General features: G+C 37.6%; 1 protein-coding gene across 5 annotated transcripts; it reads left to right on the forward strand.

Moving 5' to 3' along the window:
• The first annotated feature begins 8281 nt into the window (after positions 1–8281).
• On the forward strand, positions 8282–13793 carry LOC307124819 (tripartite motif-containing protein 16-like). 5 transcript variants are annotated; one of them, XM_079814266.1, is made up of 8 exons: positions 8282–8325; positions 9333–9365; positions 9939–10528; positions 10619–10714; positions 11054–11287; positions 11363–11513; positions 11623–11682; positions 12312–13793. In XM_079814266.1, the coding sequence occupies exons 1-8, from the start codon at positions 8310–8312 to the stop codon at positions 12857–12859; spliced, it is 1728 nt and encodes a 575-aa protein (XP_079670392.1). In that variant the 5' UTR covers positions 8282–8309; the 3' UTR covers positions 12860–13793. The 5 variants fall into 5 exon arrangements, with proteins under 5 accessions (XP_079670392.1, XP_079670393.1, XP_079670396.1 ...); XM_079814267.1 differs by having other exon boundaries at positions 9942–10528; XM_079814270.1 differs by lacking the exon at positions 9333–9365 and having other exon boundaries at positions 9848–10528.
• Positions 13794–17912: the final 4119 nt, after the last annotated feature.

The raw sequence follows: 17912 nt of genomic DNA on the forward strand, positions 1-17912 counted from the left end.
TTTTTGGATGACTCGTAACCGCGGGTAACCGCGGGTGGCCGCGGGCACCTGCTCATTTTGGATCAACCCGCGCATCACTGTCCCACACCACAGATGTACGGCATCTCTTGCGTGCAGCCTCCATTTTTATATATTCTATTAATATATCTATCTATATATCACCTATGAATCTATATCTATATAATTCTATATATCTAACTTATGCTGTGATATCTGTCACTATCTAACTTAGCCTATATGAATGTGTCACTATATCTATCCTAACTATATGTCACTGTCTATACCTGCCAGTCAATAGCCTATATCTAATTTAAATCTAGCCTAAATATAACTAACCAAAGCACACTATAAATCTCACTGCTATCACAAAATCACCGCTATCACAAAATCACTCTCCTCTCACAAAAACCCACGAGGTGAAGATGGATTTACTTCACTTTTAAACTGTGGTGAATTAGGTTTATACAGATGTGTGACTGTGGCTTGTCCCCGCCCCCTTTAATCAACACAGTTTCGGAAGGCGCCACCTGATGAAACACTTTGAAGCTTCATTTAGCCATAGTCACGTGACATGGGTGTTTCGAATCACAGTTCGGAGCAGTGTTTCGAAACATCTGCGCTTCGGGATCTCGGCAAAGCCCCGAAACGTCTGTTTCGCGTCTGCCATCCCTAATAACAGAAGGGAAGTATAGAATGTGGAAAAATGTCTAAGTGCTATCGGGATCGCGTGTGCACCCGCTATACCAATAGCGACATCAACAGGTGAGGGAGAGCGTGTGGTGGTTGAGTGTGTGTGTGTGTGTGTGTATGTGTGTGTGTGTGTGTGTGTGTGTGTGTCAGTGCTGCCGCTTGCAGCGGTGAAGATCACTTCTTCACACACAACATTAATCTTTGGGCTATTTCTCATTATTGTTCTATCAATCTGCAGATGCCACACAATATGATCATTATTGTTTCTTATCTCTACTGCTCTGCAGAAACCAAAATATTATATTCCTCTTATCTCAATCCCAGTCACACAGAAAGACTTAAAGTCACTTGCTTCTTTAACATTAATTGTGGTTCTCTATATAAATCAAAGCATCATAAAAAAATTAAAATAAAGTAAAAATAAAACTTTTCATTTTTTAGAAGTTATCTCTTTGGTCGCCCTCCGGCATTTCAGAATTTTGAGGGAGTCTCTGGATAATTTAGATAGTGACTTCAGCCAATTTGTCACTTTGTCTCTGCCGTCAAGTCTATAACATTTACGTACCATTTTTAATCAATTGACATTATTTAAATTTAAGCCCTCAGTTTAATTTAGACAAGGGTTTTAACCCATGATGGACGGCAATTTTTAACTTTACAATTCCACTTGAACTAATCCAGAGAGTAATTCAAATTAACATCATAAATGACAAAAGTTGTCATAACAGACAGAGCTGGATAACAATCCATTTAAAGCTTGTCCCGTGTTCTGGATCGTCTTTTCACCAGATTCCTTCAAAATGATCAGTTTCTCTAAAGATTGTCGTTTACCTTAACCCATCTGTAATGGTCAAATACTCATTCCAGAGGTTAATGACACCCAATTAGGACAGAACAGTTCTAGGAACACATACAACACATACAAAACATAAAGAGCAGTCACACCCACACATACATTAAACATTAATTGCTCATTCTCAAATTTTACTTTTAGTGTTTACTCAAATTATTATTTAAACTCAGCTTTTGCATCTGCTCATTATTAATTTGTCTCTACAAAAGTCAGCTGGATTGTTTTGGTTCTGATATCATTTCTTTGTTTTGTTTCAGCTTTAGCAGGGCGATAACAAATTGCACCATCCCTGCTTCCACAAGCAGTCTCTCTCTCTCTCTCTCTCTCTCTCTCTCTCTCTCTCTCTCTCTCTCTCTCTATAACCTTTTTAACAGTCTTCTAAGACTTTAACTTCAATGTCAACTTCTTCTCATACCCTTTTAAACACTGTTTTCCCTAAAACATGTCTTATTATTTTCAAGTGATGCCATGTGCTTTTACTCATCAATATCTTCAATGTCAACTTCTTCTCATACCCTTTTAAACACTGTTTTCCCTAAAACATGTCTTATTATTTTCAAGTGATGCCATGTGCTTTTACTCATCAATATCTTCCATCATCTGTGGCACAGGCTCAGATATCAGCCTTGAGCTGGTTTCGAAAGAGAGAGACTTCTGTGCATTCAGTACTGGTACTGCATTTTCATAAACTTTTAACTTGTCACTCTAACACAGCATAAGACTTGGCTAGAGATTGCATTTATCTTCCAATAAACATCAGACATTATCCTTTTAACTCTATCTTTTGCCAGAAATTACGTTTTCAAATTATCATAATTTTATATTTGTCTTTTGCCCATACAATAAATTTAAACTTCAAACATCTAAATTGAGTCTGAGTTACTCTTCCAATTTTAGCCACAGCACCAGAAATGACATGGTGGGGCAGATTCAGATAAGCAAATTGTTTTATTACAGTTCTGCATGAGCTTATCTTTTGAAACCAAAACATCAGCTTCTAGGGTTTTTTTTTTTAGCTATTAACACCAATTCTCCTACGGTGTTTTTACCAACATCCAGTCAAATAAACTTTATCAGAATTTTTCACGAATCATTTGAACATTTTTATCATTTAAACCCTCTATGTCTCTAATTATATAGTTACTGCCATTAATTTTTAACCTCATAATTTATTTTAAAATGATCATGGATCTTTCCTTTAAAAGGAATTCCTTAAGACGTCAATATATGAACTTATTACTTATTTCCTTATTTTCAATCTGTGTACCTCTGTTTAAAATCCCTCCGTGTCCGTGACTATATCTGCTTTTTCCTTTTTCTTTTCAAAAACAACTTCAAGTCCTTTTACTCAGACTACACAGACCAAATCCTACATAATTTTCAGTAATTTCTGCCAATTTATCTCACAAACAGTTAGGAATTAAAAATGTTCCAGTCTTTTAGCTTTTAGCCAGTCAAGTTTCTGATTAACTTTTCCAATTAGAATTAAAACCTTTGCTGCCCATTTACTTAATAATTCTTTCAAATTTCTTTGACGTCAGGGCTTCAGAGCAGGGCTGCTTACAGCGTTTGCTGTCTTTCGTCTCAAAATCTTTATCTGGACTGATCATGTCACTCAAATTGTTAGCCATCATTTTAGTCAAAGTTCATACTCACCTGAAATTATACCAGCAGAGATGGAGGCGGCGATCTTTAACATAGACAGCTGTGGCTTCTGCGTGATGAAACTGCAAAGTACACTTATACGAAAAAGTTACTTACTGGTCCATTCCAATTTGGGTCATACCTTACATTTTACTCGGGATCGTTCCTGATGCATCCCTGGCAAACAACCCTGAATCTATTTTTATATTGTTTAACTAATAACTTAATCCCTAACTGTCTATTGTCCTAAATTCGGGGATCCCCTATCTGAGTTGGAAGAGACGGAGAAGGTTTGCGGTGATGCACTGGCCCCCTTTGTCCAGTGCCGCATGCCCCCTTAGGAGTGGTATCCTTACCTTAGCCCTTAATCAGCTCTCTCCCCTTTAAGCATGCCAACGTTGCACCCCGTTTCCAAATTATTGGCCTACTGGAGCGACTTCTTATACCCCTTTGCGTTTCTCAAAAAGCTCTCGACTTACTCAGAGATAGCCGAAACACAATCCTTAGTATAATTATTCCCTATTTCCCATTGAAATAAAGCTCTCCCGTTCCCCTTACCCAGTCTCTTCCAGACAGACAAGTCTAATAATAAAAATATACTACCTTATCTACTTGTTTGCCAGAGGTGTACCAAGGAATGATTGCTCGCCAAATCTCCACCATAAACTGTTGGGGTAACCGCTTAGGACCCAGGAGTCAGATTAATTAAAGAAAATTTTACTGAAGAATAGTTTGCAGTTTCATCAGCAGAAGCCAGCTCAAGAGGAGTTCGTAGGCCGCGCTCCCTCTAACAGTCTCCCCGCCTCCGTCTAACGTACATACAATTTTCTGAACAGTTATACTGTTTTCAAGGTCTAGACACGTCATTACTGCCATGTGGAATGATTCTGATTGGTTCTAACAACATGCAATGTAAGCAACTTTCCACACGTAGACAGATAGGAGCATATATCACTAAAAATGCGTAGACTTGATGTCGCCCAGGCCCAGATTAGTCCCTAGTGACCTCGGAGGTCATAGAAAAGACGCCTCCAAGTCTAGAATTGTCTGCCGAAAGGACCATCTCCAATACTGGATCTGCACAGAATCATGAGACACACACACAAAGTTCCCCAGAAAAACAGTTTCCATCAAGGTCGGGACATCTTAACTAACTATCAACAAAGCTTCTCCAAAACATGCTGATACTACATTTAGTACAGAAGTGACTTTATTCTATAAAGAAAGAAAAGTATCAGAGAGGTACATTTCTCCCCAAAAGAGTCACATAGCTGTTACATGGATGACCCCAGGGGTCAACTCAGTAAGACATATAGTTAACACATGCTGATCTCTTCTCACTTCAAACACCAAGGACATTTGCCTGTCAGCACGTCTTGACACAGACATTAGAGCTGGATTCAAAAGCACAGAGCAACTAAAACACTACAATATCCAAAATCACTCCTTGAATATAGAGAACTGATTTATCAAATGTAGGAAATTGTTATAACTTGATTATCATTCATTCTTATTTTAATATTGAACATAAAATCATTCTTGAAGGATATGTGTCTGATGAAGAGACAAGTGATGTTTGGCTTGACCCTTGACCCTTCAGAAATGACATACGGCACAGAAACAACTTCCTCCTGAAACAAGACTCTAGTTTTCTTACTGTTTTAGCGTTGGATATTATTATGGATAGGCATAACAACAGACATCTTAACGTCAAATTAGAACTTAAATGTGCATTCATGTTTAAACCTTTCATAAACACGTGAGTTATCATGCGTTTTAATTGATGAGCACCAGACATTATTGGTCATTTATTTATTTTAAAGATTAAAAACTCTGTAATGTTAGCAGCAAAATGTAAAGTGTAATTTATTCCTGTGATCAAAGCTGAATTTATCATCATTACTCCAGTCTTTAGTGTCACATGATCCTTCACTAATCATTCTCATATGCTCATTTGATGATCAAGAAACATTTATGATTATTATCAGTGTTAAAAACAGCTGATGCTTTGTGTTTGTGTGTTTGTGTCTGTATAGTTTGTGTTTGTGTCTATATAGTTTTTGTTTGTGTGTTTGCGTGTGTAGAGTGTAGAGCTGCAACTAACGATTATTTTTTCTGTCGACTAATCTAACGATTATTTTTTCGATTAGTCGACTAATCTAACGATTATTTTCCCGGATTAATCTTATGATTCTTTTTTACTGATTATTGTACTTCAAAGAGGGTAGTGAATTTGTATTTTATTTTAACATGAAATCAATGAATGATGACAATATTAATTGTATTTCAGGAAGGGTAGTGTACATAGTAGGCTATGCCATTTTATAAAGAAATATATGAACACAAGAAGCTTTTTAAACATAATATATAATGATACTATTCATCATAAAATGTATACAGAGTAGGCCTAATTAGGAAAAGTTGTTTACTATAGTAGTTGAGTATGATTTACTTATTGATTTGTGTCAATAGTAAACGAAAATGCACTTGTATTTATCTGCAAAAGGTTCACATACAGGAGCTTTCAGCATAGTTTTAATATAGTATAACTAGTCGTCTATTTTGAAGATACATGTGCATAAACAACGACTAAAGCTGCCAGAAGTTTTAGCCCAAACTTCAAAGACACATTTAAATGATTAAAGCTAGAGGCATATCTTAACTTTAATGTTACTTTAATCATGCAAACTACCTATATACAGCATGTTATTATGCATATGTGTTTGGGACAGAGCGGAACCAGGTCGCATTAACAGGAGATATATGCAGCCCATAATAAATAAAAGCACGAGACGTACTGGGGTCGGAGAAGAACCCCGGAAAATGTGACCGTCTGTTGCAATACACGCGCCACGGTTCAGCTGCGTGAGAGAACACTGGCAGCAGGGTTGCCAGGTTTACACAACAAAACCCACCCATTCGTTACTCAAAACTAGTCCAAAACAAGCCCAATCGCGTTTCGGGGAGGTTCTCTGGTAAACATCGCGTTCGGGGGGTTAAATATGTGTGTTTTTTTGCAGGGCTGCCGGCTAAAATTCTCATTCCCGGGGCTAAATATCACATAATTGGGATCGCTTCAACCCGCGGACATGAGACACAGCCCGCGGCAACAGTGTAGAAGTAGCCCAATTCCGCGGAAAAAACCGGGACTTGGCAACACTGACTGGCAGTGTGAAAGCTCCCGCTCTCCACGCGCACAGCACCTGCTCTGCCACCGCGCGCAATGTGAAACCGGCATTACAGAGCGAACAAAGCACAGTTTTATTCGGCTTCTGTTTAAAGTACTCCCACACTTTTGAATGTCGCGGTCTGGCTTTATATGATAAATGATCATTTTCACTATGCCCGGGAGCAGAAGCTGCCATTATTCTAGATCTTCTGTTCCATTCTAGAACGTAAATAATGTGCCGCCGACGCGTCGACGCATTTCACGCACGTCGACGTATTTTCGTAGTCGACGTCATCGACGACGTCGACGCGTCGTTGCAGCCCTAGTAGAGTGTCGTCTGTCTCTCTCTCTGGATCTACAGACGGCTTCACTGTCAGTTCTCGTCTGTCTTTGGATGATGTAGTGAGATCTGTCTCTCATCTCAGAGACAAACTGCAGCAGTTCTGCAAAAAGAAGTAAAGATGTCTTCCACAAGTACGTTTGGGATTCATTTATTCACAGAAATGAGTTCATTTGTGAAATGTATAAAAAGCTCTAGATTTTTTAGAGAATCATATTTTTGAGAATTGAACGTTTGTTTTCCGTAGTGAAATCCATCCAGTTCATTCTGGCTCCTGAATATCAGACCAGAGAGGAGTTACTGTGAGTTTCTACAATGTGAATTACTGTGAAAACACACCCAAGTCTGAAATCCAGTCTAGCGGGAGATAATTACAAAAATACTTGTCTGGGCTTAAATGACATGCTATAGGTTGAAATGAACTGAGTTTTCTTTGGCTAAGTTTACATGCGCTTTCATAATTTGCTTATAATCGCATTGATGGCTCAATCGGACTGAAACGTTTCTGAACATGGAGACCGACATACTGCGCATATGTTGACATTTTGTTCATGTGCACTAATGTGTGAATCAAGTTCAGTTTTCATATAAACAGAACTGGATTGGATTCATTCAGATAATAAACAATTGTGCATTTCTCTTCATTAGACTTCCACCAGTTGACTCTGGATCCAAACTCAGTGAATCATTGGCTCCGTCTGTCTGAGGGAAACACAGCGGCCACTTTCGCTGACACAGATCAGCCGTATTCTGATCATCCAGACAGATTTGATTGTTGGACCGAGGCGCTGTGTGTGGAGAGTGTGACTGGACGCTGTTACTGGGAGGTGGAGTGGGCTGGAGATGGGACATTAGGAGTGGATCTATCAGTGACGTATAAGAGCATCAGCAGGAAGGAAGATGGTCCTGAGATTGTGCCTGGACGTAACAATCAGTCCTGGTGTTTGTTCTGCTCTCCAGACTATTGCTCATTCTGGCACAATAACATCGAGACCGTCCTTCCTGTGGTCAATATCTCCAGTAGAATAGGAGTGTATGTGGATCACAGCGCAGGGATTTTGTCCTTCTACAGCGTCTCTGGAGACACAATGAGCCTCATCCACACAGTCCAGACCACATTCACTCAGCCGCTCTACGCCATGATTGGATTAGAAAATGATACAACAGCAAAACTGTGTCGTCTGACCAGTTAACTCACACATCTACAGATTGACAGCTCATGATGAATCAGTATCAGTAAGATGTCATGGGGCATAATACACAGTATATATATATATATATATATATATATATATATATATATATATATATTATATATACACAGTGTATATTAATTAATTAATCTGTTTGTTTGTTTATAATAAATCATTTTGAATTAAACTTTTAATCCCCTGAAGCCATTTGCCAATGTTATTGCCTAAAGAAATTCCTATAATATCTTTTAATATAATATATAATATTTTTATACGAAGTAACGTGTAAAGTAAGCGGAAATAAACAGCAATAGACCTAAAACATTATGTTAACTAGATTGATCTGTCCATGTTTTAAAACTCACTTCATCGTGACGTCACCTTTTACTTTCGGTTTCGTGTCGAGGCGTCGAGCATAAAATGGCGCACCGTGAAGGTAAGGTTTGATTTAACAACAAGTATATTAGCAAAGTATGTACATTAGCATACTAACAACGAAAAGATACAGAGCATCAGTCAAATACACTACTAGGCAATGACATTTCAGTTTAAAAAAAGACATTTCGGCTGTACTTGATTATGATTTGCGTATCGAGGAAGCAAAACACGAGTCACATGATTTTAATTCGTTTAAATCCGGCAGATTTTCAGTTGGTAAAATTATAACTATATAAAGACTATATATATATATATATAGTCTTTATATATATATATATATATATATAAGACTGAGACTCAATATTATTATTATACCTTTCTTTTCCTGTTCTCTGCAATAAGAAAGACTGAGACTGAGTTAACTGGAAATGTTCTGTCGAGTTTTTTGTTTTGCTTAAATTGGACACAAAAATAAAGCACTGATCTACTGAGTCTCTGAAAAAAATTATAAATAAAAATCTAATAAAATAAGTGTGTGACTCATTACCAGATTAAGAACATAGTTCAGGAATGTGTTCACCGTTCACCGACGTTCACCGTGATGTTGGGTATATAATCTGACAAGTAGCAGCAAAGCTTTGTTGTTTTATTTTTATTTTTTTATTGATTTATGTGATATTCATATATTTTTACCCAGTTTTTACGATAGTGCACTCGCAGAAAACTGTCAAAAAAACTTTTCAAAATAAACATCTTTGTACCTAAGGCTGCAGATTGGTAGGCCTACCTTAAAAGTACAAAGGTGTACATTTTGAAAAAGTACCGGCCCAGTGACAGGTTTATTTTTCTGAGAGTGTGTGTGAAATGAAGATTGTGGATAATAGTAGTAGTACACTAAAGCAGAAGTGAAGAAATAAGTGAGTGAAGGAGATAAATGAAGTGCCTTTATGAATTAAATAATTTGTAGATTAGATCTCTTCATTCTGAATCATAAAGGCATGTAGTGCACATAATAATGTTCAGCAGATTCACTTACAGTTTGTGTTTTCCTGGTGTGTTTTAAAGTGAGCAGAAGTTCAGATGATGATCGGCCACACAGTAAGTCAGATTGACAGAAAAGTATGATTTAATAGATTAAGGTATTGTGTGACTTAGTTATTTTTTAACTACACTGACTACACTTTTTAGATGACAAATTTGTCTAAAATATAAAAAAATAAAATATTGTCTAAAAATGATTAAACTCTCTGAATGCTTGGCTTTAACAGTACTAGCACCACACACACTAATGTAAATCATGTTACGCACAAGATCTGGACCATGATGAGAGTAAGAGAGACTCACTGATGTCCAATATATTGACTCAATACATGTTTTAAAATAATTGTTGAAACAAGAACCCTTGTGTTCTATAAAGAACCTATTTATACACAGGAAACAAACATGTGAAAATAAAACTCAGCAATAAAAGGAACAGAAAAGGTCAATATACGAGTCTCTGAACAGAAATAAGCCAAGACAGAAATTAGCTTCCAGTTGAATAATGAACAGTCACAGTTTATAAAATCTATGTTTCTCAGGTGTGTTATCAGGATGATTTATAAACCCTTCAGAAGGAACTTGACTGTCAAACTGCAGTGTGTATCGTCTCTCTGTCTGTGTGTTTAAAAGGAGAAATGGCAGAAGCCAGTATCTCATGGGCTGAGGATCAGTTCACCTGTCCAGTGTGTCTGGATCTCCTGAAGGATCCAGTGACGATTCCCTGTGGACACAGTTACTGTATGAGCTGCATCTCAGACTGCTGGGATCAGGAGGATCAGAAGGGAATCTACAGCTGCCCTCAGTGCAGAAAAACCTTCACACCAAGACCAGCCTTAGGTAAGAACGTGGTGTTTGCTGAGATGGTGGAGAAACTGAAGAAGACGAGACTCCAATCTGCTCCTGTTCCTCACACTGGATCTGGAGATGTGCCGTGCGACTCCTGCTCTGGGAGAAAACAGAAAGCAGTGAAGTCGTGTCTGGAGTGCCGAAGCTCTTACTGTCAAAATCACCTTGAACAGCACGAGAGTCTCTTCAGAAGTAAAGGACACAATCTGATGGACGCCACTGGACGACTGCAGGAGATGATCTGCTCTCGACATGATAAACTGCTGGAGATTTACTGTCGTACTGACCAGCGGTGCATCTGTGTGCTGTGTTTGGTGGATGAACACAAACATCATGACACTGTATCAGCTACAGCAGCGAGGACAGAGAAACAGGTACTGCTTCCCACTGGATCTCATGAGCGATCCAACCACAAACATTTGAACGGTAGTGTAGATTTAATCATATATTGCTGATTCCTGCAGAGTCATTTTGAGGAAACCCAGAGAAACATCCAGAAGAGAATCCAGCAGAGAGAGAAAGATCTGCAGGAGCTGAGAGAGGCTGTGGCGTCTCATAAGGTGAGTTTGGAGAAGAAGAGAAGTTTGAGTCTCAGTTTGGACTTTCCTCCAGCGCTGGAGCTCTTCTAGTCCCACTGAAGCCACTGTGTGTGTGTGTGTGTGTGTGTGTGTGTGTGTGTGTGTGTGTGTGTGTGTGTGTGTGTGTGTGTGTGTGTGTGTGTGTGTGTGTGTGTGTGTGTGTGTGTGTGTGTGTGTGTGTGTGTGTGTGTGTGTGTGTGTGTGTGTGTGTGTGTGTGTGTGTGTGTGTGTGTGTGTGTGTGTGTGTGTGTGTGTGTGTGTGTGTGTGTGTGTGTGTGTGTGTGTGTGTGTGTGTGTGTGTGTGTGTGTGTGTGTGTGCAGTGCTCTGCACAGACCGCAGTGCAGGACAGTGAGAGGATCTTCACTGAGCTCATCCGCTCCATTGAGAGACGTCGCTCTGAGGTGACGCAGCTGATCAGAGATCAGGAACGAGCTGCAGTGAGTCGAGCTGAAGAACGACTGGAGCGACTGGAGCAGGAGATCGATGATCTGAGGAGGAGAGACGCTGAGCTGAAGCAGCTTTCACACACACACGATCATGTTCATTTCCTCCAGGTAACAGATCTTCTCAAACACTGAGGACTTTAACAAGCTTCTGGAATCACAGCGAGTTTGTGTTTGTGTCTGTAGAGTTTGTCGTCTGTCTCTCTCTCTGGATCTACAGACGGCTTCACTGTCAGTTCTCGTCTGTCTTTTGATGATATAGTGAAATCTGTCTCTCATCTCAGAGACAAACTGCAGCAGTTCTGCAGCGAGGAGACAGAAAAGATATCTGGAAGAGGTAAATACTGATTTATTCTCAGAAATGAGTTCAGCACCATTCATTGAACTATATAAATAGTTACATTTTTTGTGATAATTAAGCTGCTGATGTGTTTTGGTGTCTGTAGTGAAATCCGTCCAGGTCATTCTGGCTCCTGAATATCAGACCAGAGAGGAGTTTCTACAATGTGAGTTACTGTGAAAACACACACAAGTCTAAAATCCAGTCTAGCGGGAGAGTTTTTTATGTGATGTTGAAAATGAAATTAATAGTATTGTTTAGTTCAAGATTAAACCTTTTTTTTTAACTTAAAAAAAAAACATGGTCTGCAACAAACAAATGAAAATAATTATAAACCAATTTCATGATAGTGTTAGCGTAACAGCTTAGGACCCAGGACCAGTAGTGAGGACCAAGAGTCCGGAGTTAGATTAATTAAAGAGAAATTTACTGAAGAATAGTTTGCAGTTTCATCAGCAGAAGCCAGCTTCAAGTCTCACAAGGAGTTTGTAGGCCGCGCTCCCTCTAACAGTCTCCCCGCCTCAGCCTATCGTACATACAATTTCTCAACAGTTATACTGTTTTCAAAGTCTAACCCCGTCATTATTGTCATGTGGAATGATTATGATTGGCAGAGAAAATGCACAGCCACGGTAAATTTCCACTCAAGAATAGATAACAGAGGATATCACTAAACTAGGTAGACTAGTTGTCGCCCCATCACTAGAATTAGATCATTGTTGACCTCGGAGGTGGCAGAAAGGCGTCTTCAGGTCTTCAGGTTTTGACTATCTGTTTTACATTTCTCTTCATCAGATTCCCGTCTGCTGACTCTGGATCCAAACTCAGTGAATAGGTGGCTCCGTCTGTCTGAGGGAAACACAGCGGTCACTGCCACTAACACAGATCAGCGTTATCCTGATCATCCAGACAGATTTGATAGTTGGTTGGATGCGATGTGTAGAGAGAGTTTGACTGGACGCTGTTACTGGGAGGTGGAGTGGAGTGGAGAAGGGAGATCAGGGCCAGACATAGGAGTGACATATAAGACCATCAAGAGGAAGGTAAAAGGTCCTGAGAGTTCACCTGGACGAAACAATCAGTCCTGGAAAATATTCTGCTCCCCCAATCGTTGCTCATCCTGGCACAATAACATTGAGACTGAACTCCCTGTAGTGTATAATAGGAGTCGTAGAATAGGAGTGTATGTGGATCACAGCGCAGGGATTTTGTCCTTCTACAGCGTCTCTGGAGACACAATGAGCCTCATCCACAGAGTCCAGACCACATTCACTCAGCCGCTCTACGCTGTGTTTGGATTTGAGAGACACTCAACAGTGAAACTGTGTCGTCTGACCAATTAAATCATATAGAGATTCTACTAATAATTTTTTCATATTCATTAATAAGCTTTTAATAATCACAGATGTATTACAAGTAATAAGAATGTGTAATGTGTAAAAATGTTTGAAATTAGTAATTTTATTGAAATGTTATGTAACTTGTTTGACAGTCAAAAGTAGCTTTCAAATTTCTCAATAAAATATTTTGGTAACACTTTAGATTACGGCCTGGTGAGTACTGCGTAAGTAAAGAGAATTTACAGCATAACTTTCTGTAATTATAGTGTAAATATAAAGTAAGTACGTGTAGGTATAAGGGGACAGAGAGTAATAAAGGGCACAGAGTGTCACTTTTGATTGATTTATGGCACCCTAATTAACATTCCAACCCCCTCCCTCCTCCCCCTCCCTCCCACCGGACTGGACACCTGTTTTGGACACCTGTTTTGACCCCCTGTTTTATTATCCTCCCCCTGCTATTCCTCCCCATTCAAAGGTATTTACGACTGTTTGTAACTTTGTGTGTTTTTCTAAAAAGTTAGAAAACGATCAAAGAATGTTTAAAAACGAATGTGCTTGAAACGTTTTAAAATGTCAGACATTGTGTTTGGATAACAGTGATAAGATCAGGGAATAGTATTTATTAAACAAAGATAGTATTTCACATACATTTGAACTTTGAGCCGTTAAAATGTTTTTTCATAAATATAAAAACAAGTTAGAGAATATCTTTGACTTACGGTTTGTAAAGATAGAGTAAACACTGTTTTCAAACAAGTATAGGCATTAAACATATCAAGTTTTTCTTTAGTTTTAGTTAAAATAATTCTCTCTTACGGACATCAGTGCGAACACGTCCTTTCAGGTTGACGACAGAAACAAGAATGTACCCGGAGGCTCGCGCGAAGCCCCCTCCCTCAGCTCCGCCCCTAACACCCATACTCTGTACGGAACAGAGGTTAAAAATAAATAAATAAATAAATAAATAAAGCAAAAACGAAAAATATAAAGTTTTTCACATTACAATTACTGTTCATTTTCTATTTAGTTTAGGCAAAAACACACTCTCTCTTACACACCATGAAGCAAACACGTCCTTTCTCTCTGACGACGAAACATGAATGGGCTCAGGTGAGCTGTGCGTAAACCCGCCCCAGACTCCGCCCCTTACACTCCCCTCGGCGCAGAAGAATACACCTCCCAGTCATACAGACGTTTAAATAACGGTAAAATAATTAAGCAAATGACTTTTAATAAATAGGCCTAGTATTTGGTTTAACATTTAGTTATTCACCCTTAGCTCTCCCAACTCTAACAGCCTCAAGTCACTCACACACACACACACACACACACACACACACACACACACACACACACACACACACACATGGAACTCCGTGCAAACACGTCCTCTCTCCCCTGATGGCTAGATCATCAATGGACTCTGGGGGCTGTGCGTAAACCCCGCCAGACTCCGCCCCTAACACTCCCCTCGGAGCAGAAGAATACACCCTCTTAAAATAATTAAACAAATGACTTTTATAAATAGTATTAGTTTTAACATTTTGTTTAGTTCATTGTTTATTTAGTTATTCTCTTAGCTCTTTCAACTCTAATTGTCTCTCAAGCTCTTTTAATAAACTATTTTACTTTTAAAAAAGAAAAAAAAAAAGTTTAAACTGTTCAAAACTATGTGCTTTAAACTTAAAAAAGGGCAAAACGTGGGTAGTAAACATGGCGATCAACATGGTGATTTTTATTTAAGAATGTTTTTTCTTACATTTGAAGAAATTATTTGTGCATGTTACATTTCCACATACTAATTTTAAACTTTAAAGCGATGCAGATCGTTAAAAACAAAAAATGTAGTATTCAGGCATTGTAAAATGTTATCAGAAAAAGTAAAATGTGTTTCTGAAATAGTATAAAACTATATGATTTTAAAATGGTAAAAAATGTGAAGCAAGGTTTTGAGATTTAACACTGGATTCAGGGGTTGTTTTTATTTAAAAATCTTACCCTATACAGTTGGGGTGGTAGACAGTGTGATCAAGGGGAGTTTTTATTAAAGAAAGTTTATATTGACTACATACGTTTGAAGAACATTTTTCACACACACACACACACACACACACACACACACACACACACACATGAAACTAAAACTTTAAAGCGATACATATAGTTAAAAACAAAAACGTACTATTCAGGCATTGTAAAATGTTACCAGAAACAGTAAAACGTGTTTCTGAAACGCTTTAAAAATGTAAAATTGTGAAACAAGTTTTTGAGATTCAGCTGATTCAGGTTTTTTAATTAAAAATCTTATAGCCTACATTTGTCTCCAAACATTACATTCAACGGGGCTTTTTATTAAAGAACATTTTTATTAACTACATACATCTGAAGAAAGTTTTTCACACACACATGTAACATTTTCATATATAACTTTAAAGTGATGCAGACCTTTAAATACAAAAACGTAATATATTCAGGCATTTATCAGAAAAGTAAAATGTGTTTCTGAAGCAGTATAAACCTATATGCTTTAAAATGATAAAATTTGAAAAGTTTTAGATTAAATGCTGGATTCAGGGGTTGTTTTTATGAAAAAATATTTTTTTTCCTATACATCTTGCGTGGTAAAAATTGCGATCAAGAATAAAGAAAGTTTTTCTTACATTTGAAAGTTTTCACACACACACATGTAACATTTTCACATATAACTTTAAAACTATAAAGTGATGCAGATCTTTAAAAATGTAGTAGCATCAAAACATTAAACAACATTAAAAATGCTAACAACAGAAAAGCCAAGACAGGATAGGATAGGTACAATGTTTTCACATGATGTAAACAATTTCAGAAGAGGTAAAATGTGTTTCTAAGCTACTGTTTTCAAACCAGCTTTGACGCAAAGTTGAAATGTTCCTTTGTCATGAAAGGTACCAGATGAAAAGATGCACCAGTAAGTTACTGTAAGTGACGATTACAATGCGTAAGCATTAGACATATCACGCAACAGTAGTTTACATTTGTCCAACGAGCAGTTTTTAACATTCAACATCAAATAGCTTAATCTGTTCTGTTTGAGACGTCATCACATGCAAATGACAAATGTTTGAAATGAGGATAGAACTGACGTGTATAGCTGGATCTCCCCGACCAAAGGAAATGTAGGCCAACGCAAAGACACACACCAGGGGTGTAGATTTAAACTTTGGTAAAAGAATTAAACGTAATTTTATTTAATTTAGTTATTCACTCATTCTTTGATCTTTCAAGCATCTTAGCCCTAGCACAACCACCCCCCACCACACACACACACACACACACACAGACAGTAGAACGTCTAAACTTTTACGACATCTTACAGAATGTAAATACTTTGTATCATGCTGTTTTGTATAACGAGAAAGGATGTCTTGTCGTGACGTAGAATCAGTAAAGCGTCACAGGCTGTAAAACATGTGCTAAAGATGTTTTGCGATGTTTTACAATACAGCTCTGGTAAATCTGCAAGGGTCTGGCATCGTGAACTCTGGATGGCATTGTGACCTTTGGTTGGCATTGCAAACCTTTACATATAGCCTATATACAATTTAGGTTTCTCTCAAGAAATTGATAAACCATTATAAAAACATTAATGCAACTTTTGCTTGTCCAAGTACGGTTATTTTACTAAAACAAGACAAAACGTAGGATTTTTCACTTACAGCCACAGTTATTTTTCCCCAGTTAGCCATATAGTTATTCCTTTATTTCTGTATTTTTCAAAACTAAAACCATGATGCTCTAAAGCATGGATTCCAATTGAATGATCCAAAGTCGATTTAAACATTTATACATGTTTGTGTGTCCCAAAAGCAGAAAACCTACATTTAAAATTAATTTCATGAAGTATTTAACAACCACAGGGAATACCACATGATTACCCAGTAGTTGTGCTAAAATCTTTGTTTGATTTTTACACACCTACATATTTTGTCAGGGAAATGTCACAACGCTGTGATGCAAAGTTTCACACTCTTGTAAAGGCTAAGATAACTTTCAAACATAAACTCTTCACAGGAATTATGTGTATCTAGAACATCCATGTAAAATTCAAAAGACTAAATAACTAAGAGGGCACAGCACATTTTGTGAAGTACCAATTATAATAAGCTCACAAAATCCATTCGTGAGTAGTTTTGGAAATTTGTAAATGTTGTTTTGTGAATTACGTTTTTTGTCAAGTGAGACAAGATTTTTAGTCATCTTGTTCAGAAAGCAGACGACACTGTTCACATTTATGTGTTGGACTGTATGTGTTTTTAGGTGAAGACTCTTTTTGAGAGCTGTCAACATTCAATGTTTATTGGAATAAATAAAATAAAAATAAAAAATTTAAGTAATAGTCTTTCTGTTTGAGAAGGTTTGATCAAATTGACATTTTAGTGCCACTTTATAGCTATCTATGATGTGGTATCGCATGAAGTACAACACAAATTAATTTGTGTATTTTACACTTAAAACAATTACAACTGAATCACATCTGACTATTGTACTGAAAGCTACACATTCATTAAAGTTTGAGGTTGTTAAACAAAGGTACAACTCTGGTAAAACCCGTAAACAAAATGAGAAAAAACAACACACCATCTAAATTCAAGACCCCCAAATAACAAATATAATATAGCTCAAACATACACCATACAAGAAAAGCACTGTTTGTAATGCATACAGAAAATCCATTTATGAACAATTTGCTAGTTTGTTACAAGTTTGTAAATGTGGATTTACATTTTTTTTTTCTTTTACTCCAATATGGTTTAGCCATCTTGTCCAGATAGCATAACACTGTTCACGTTTCTCTGTTTGCTAGAGTGAGTTCTGTTTTAGGTGAAGACGCTTCTCTGGATGTTGTCAAGTTCAAGCTATTCCTCACATGGGAAAGTGTATGTTAAATGCAGACCTTTCATTTAATAAACTTTTAAGATTGAACTTTCTCTTTTGACAAACAGGCATTTCAAATATATTTTTTTCCCCCCTAAGGTGTTTAATGTACACAGAATGGCTTCTTTCAACATCCTAC

The sequence above is a fragment of the Gobio gobio genome (assembly GCF_949357685.1).
Source record: "Gobio gobio genome assembly, chromosome: 1".
In the NCBI taxonomy this organism is placed as follows: Eukaryota; Metazoa; Chordata; class Actinopteri; order Cypriniformes; family Gobionidae; genus Gobio; species Gobio gobio.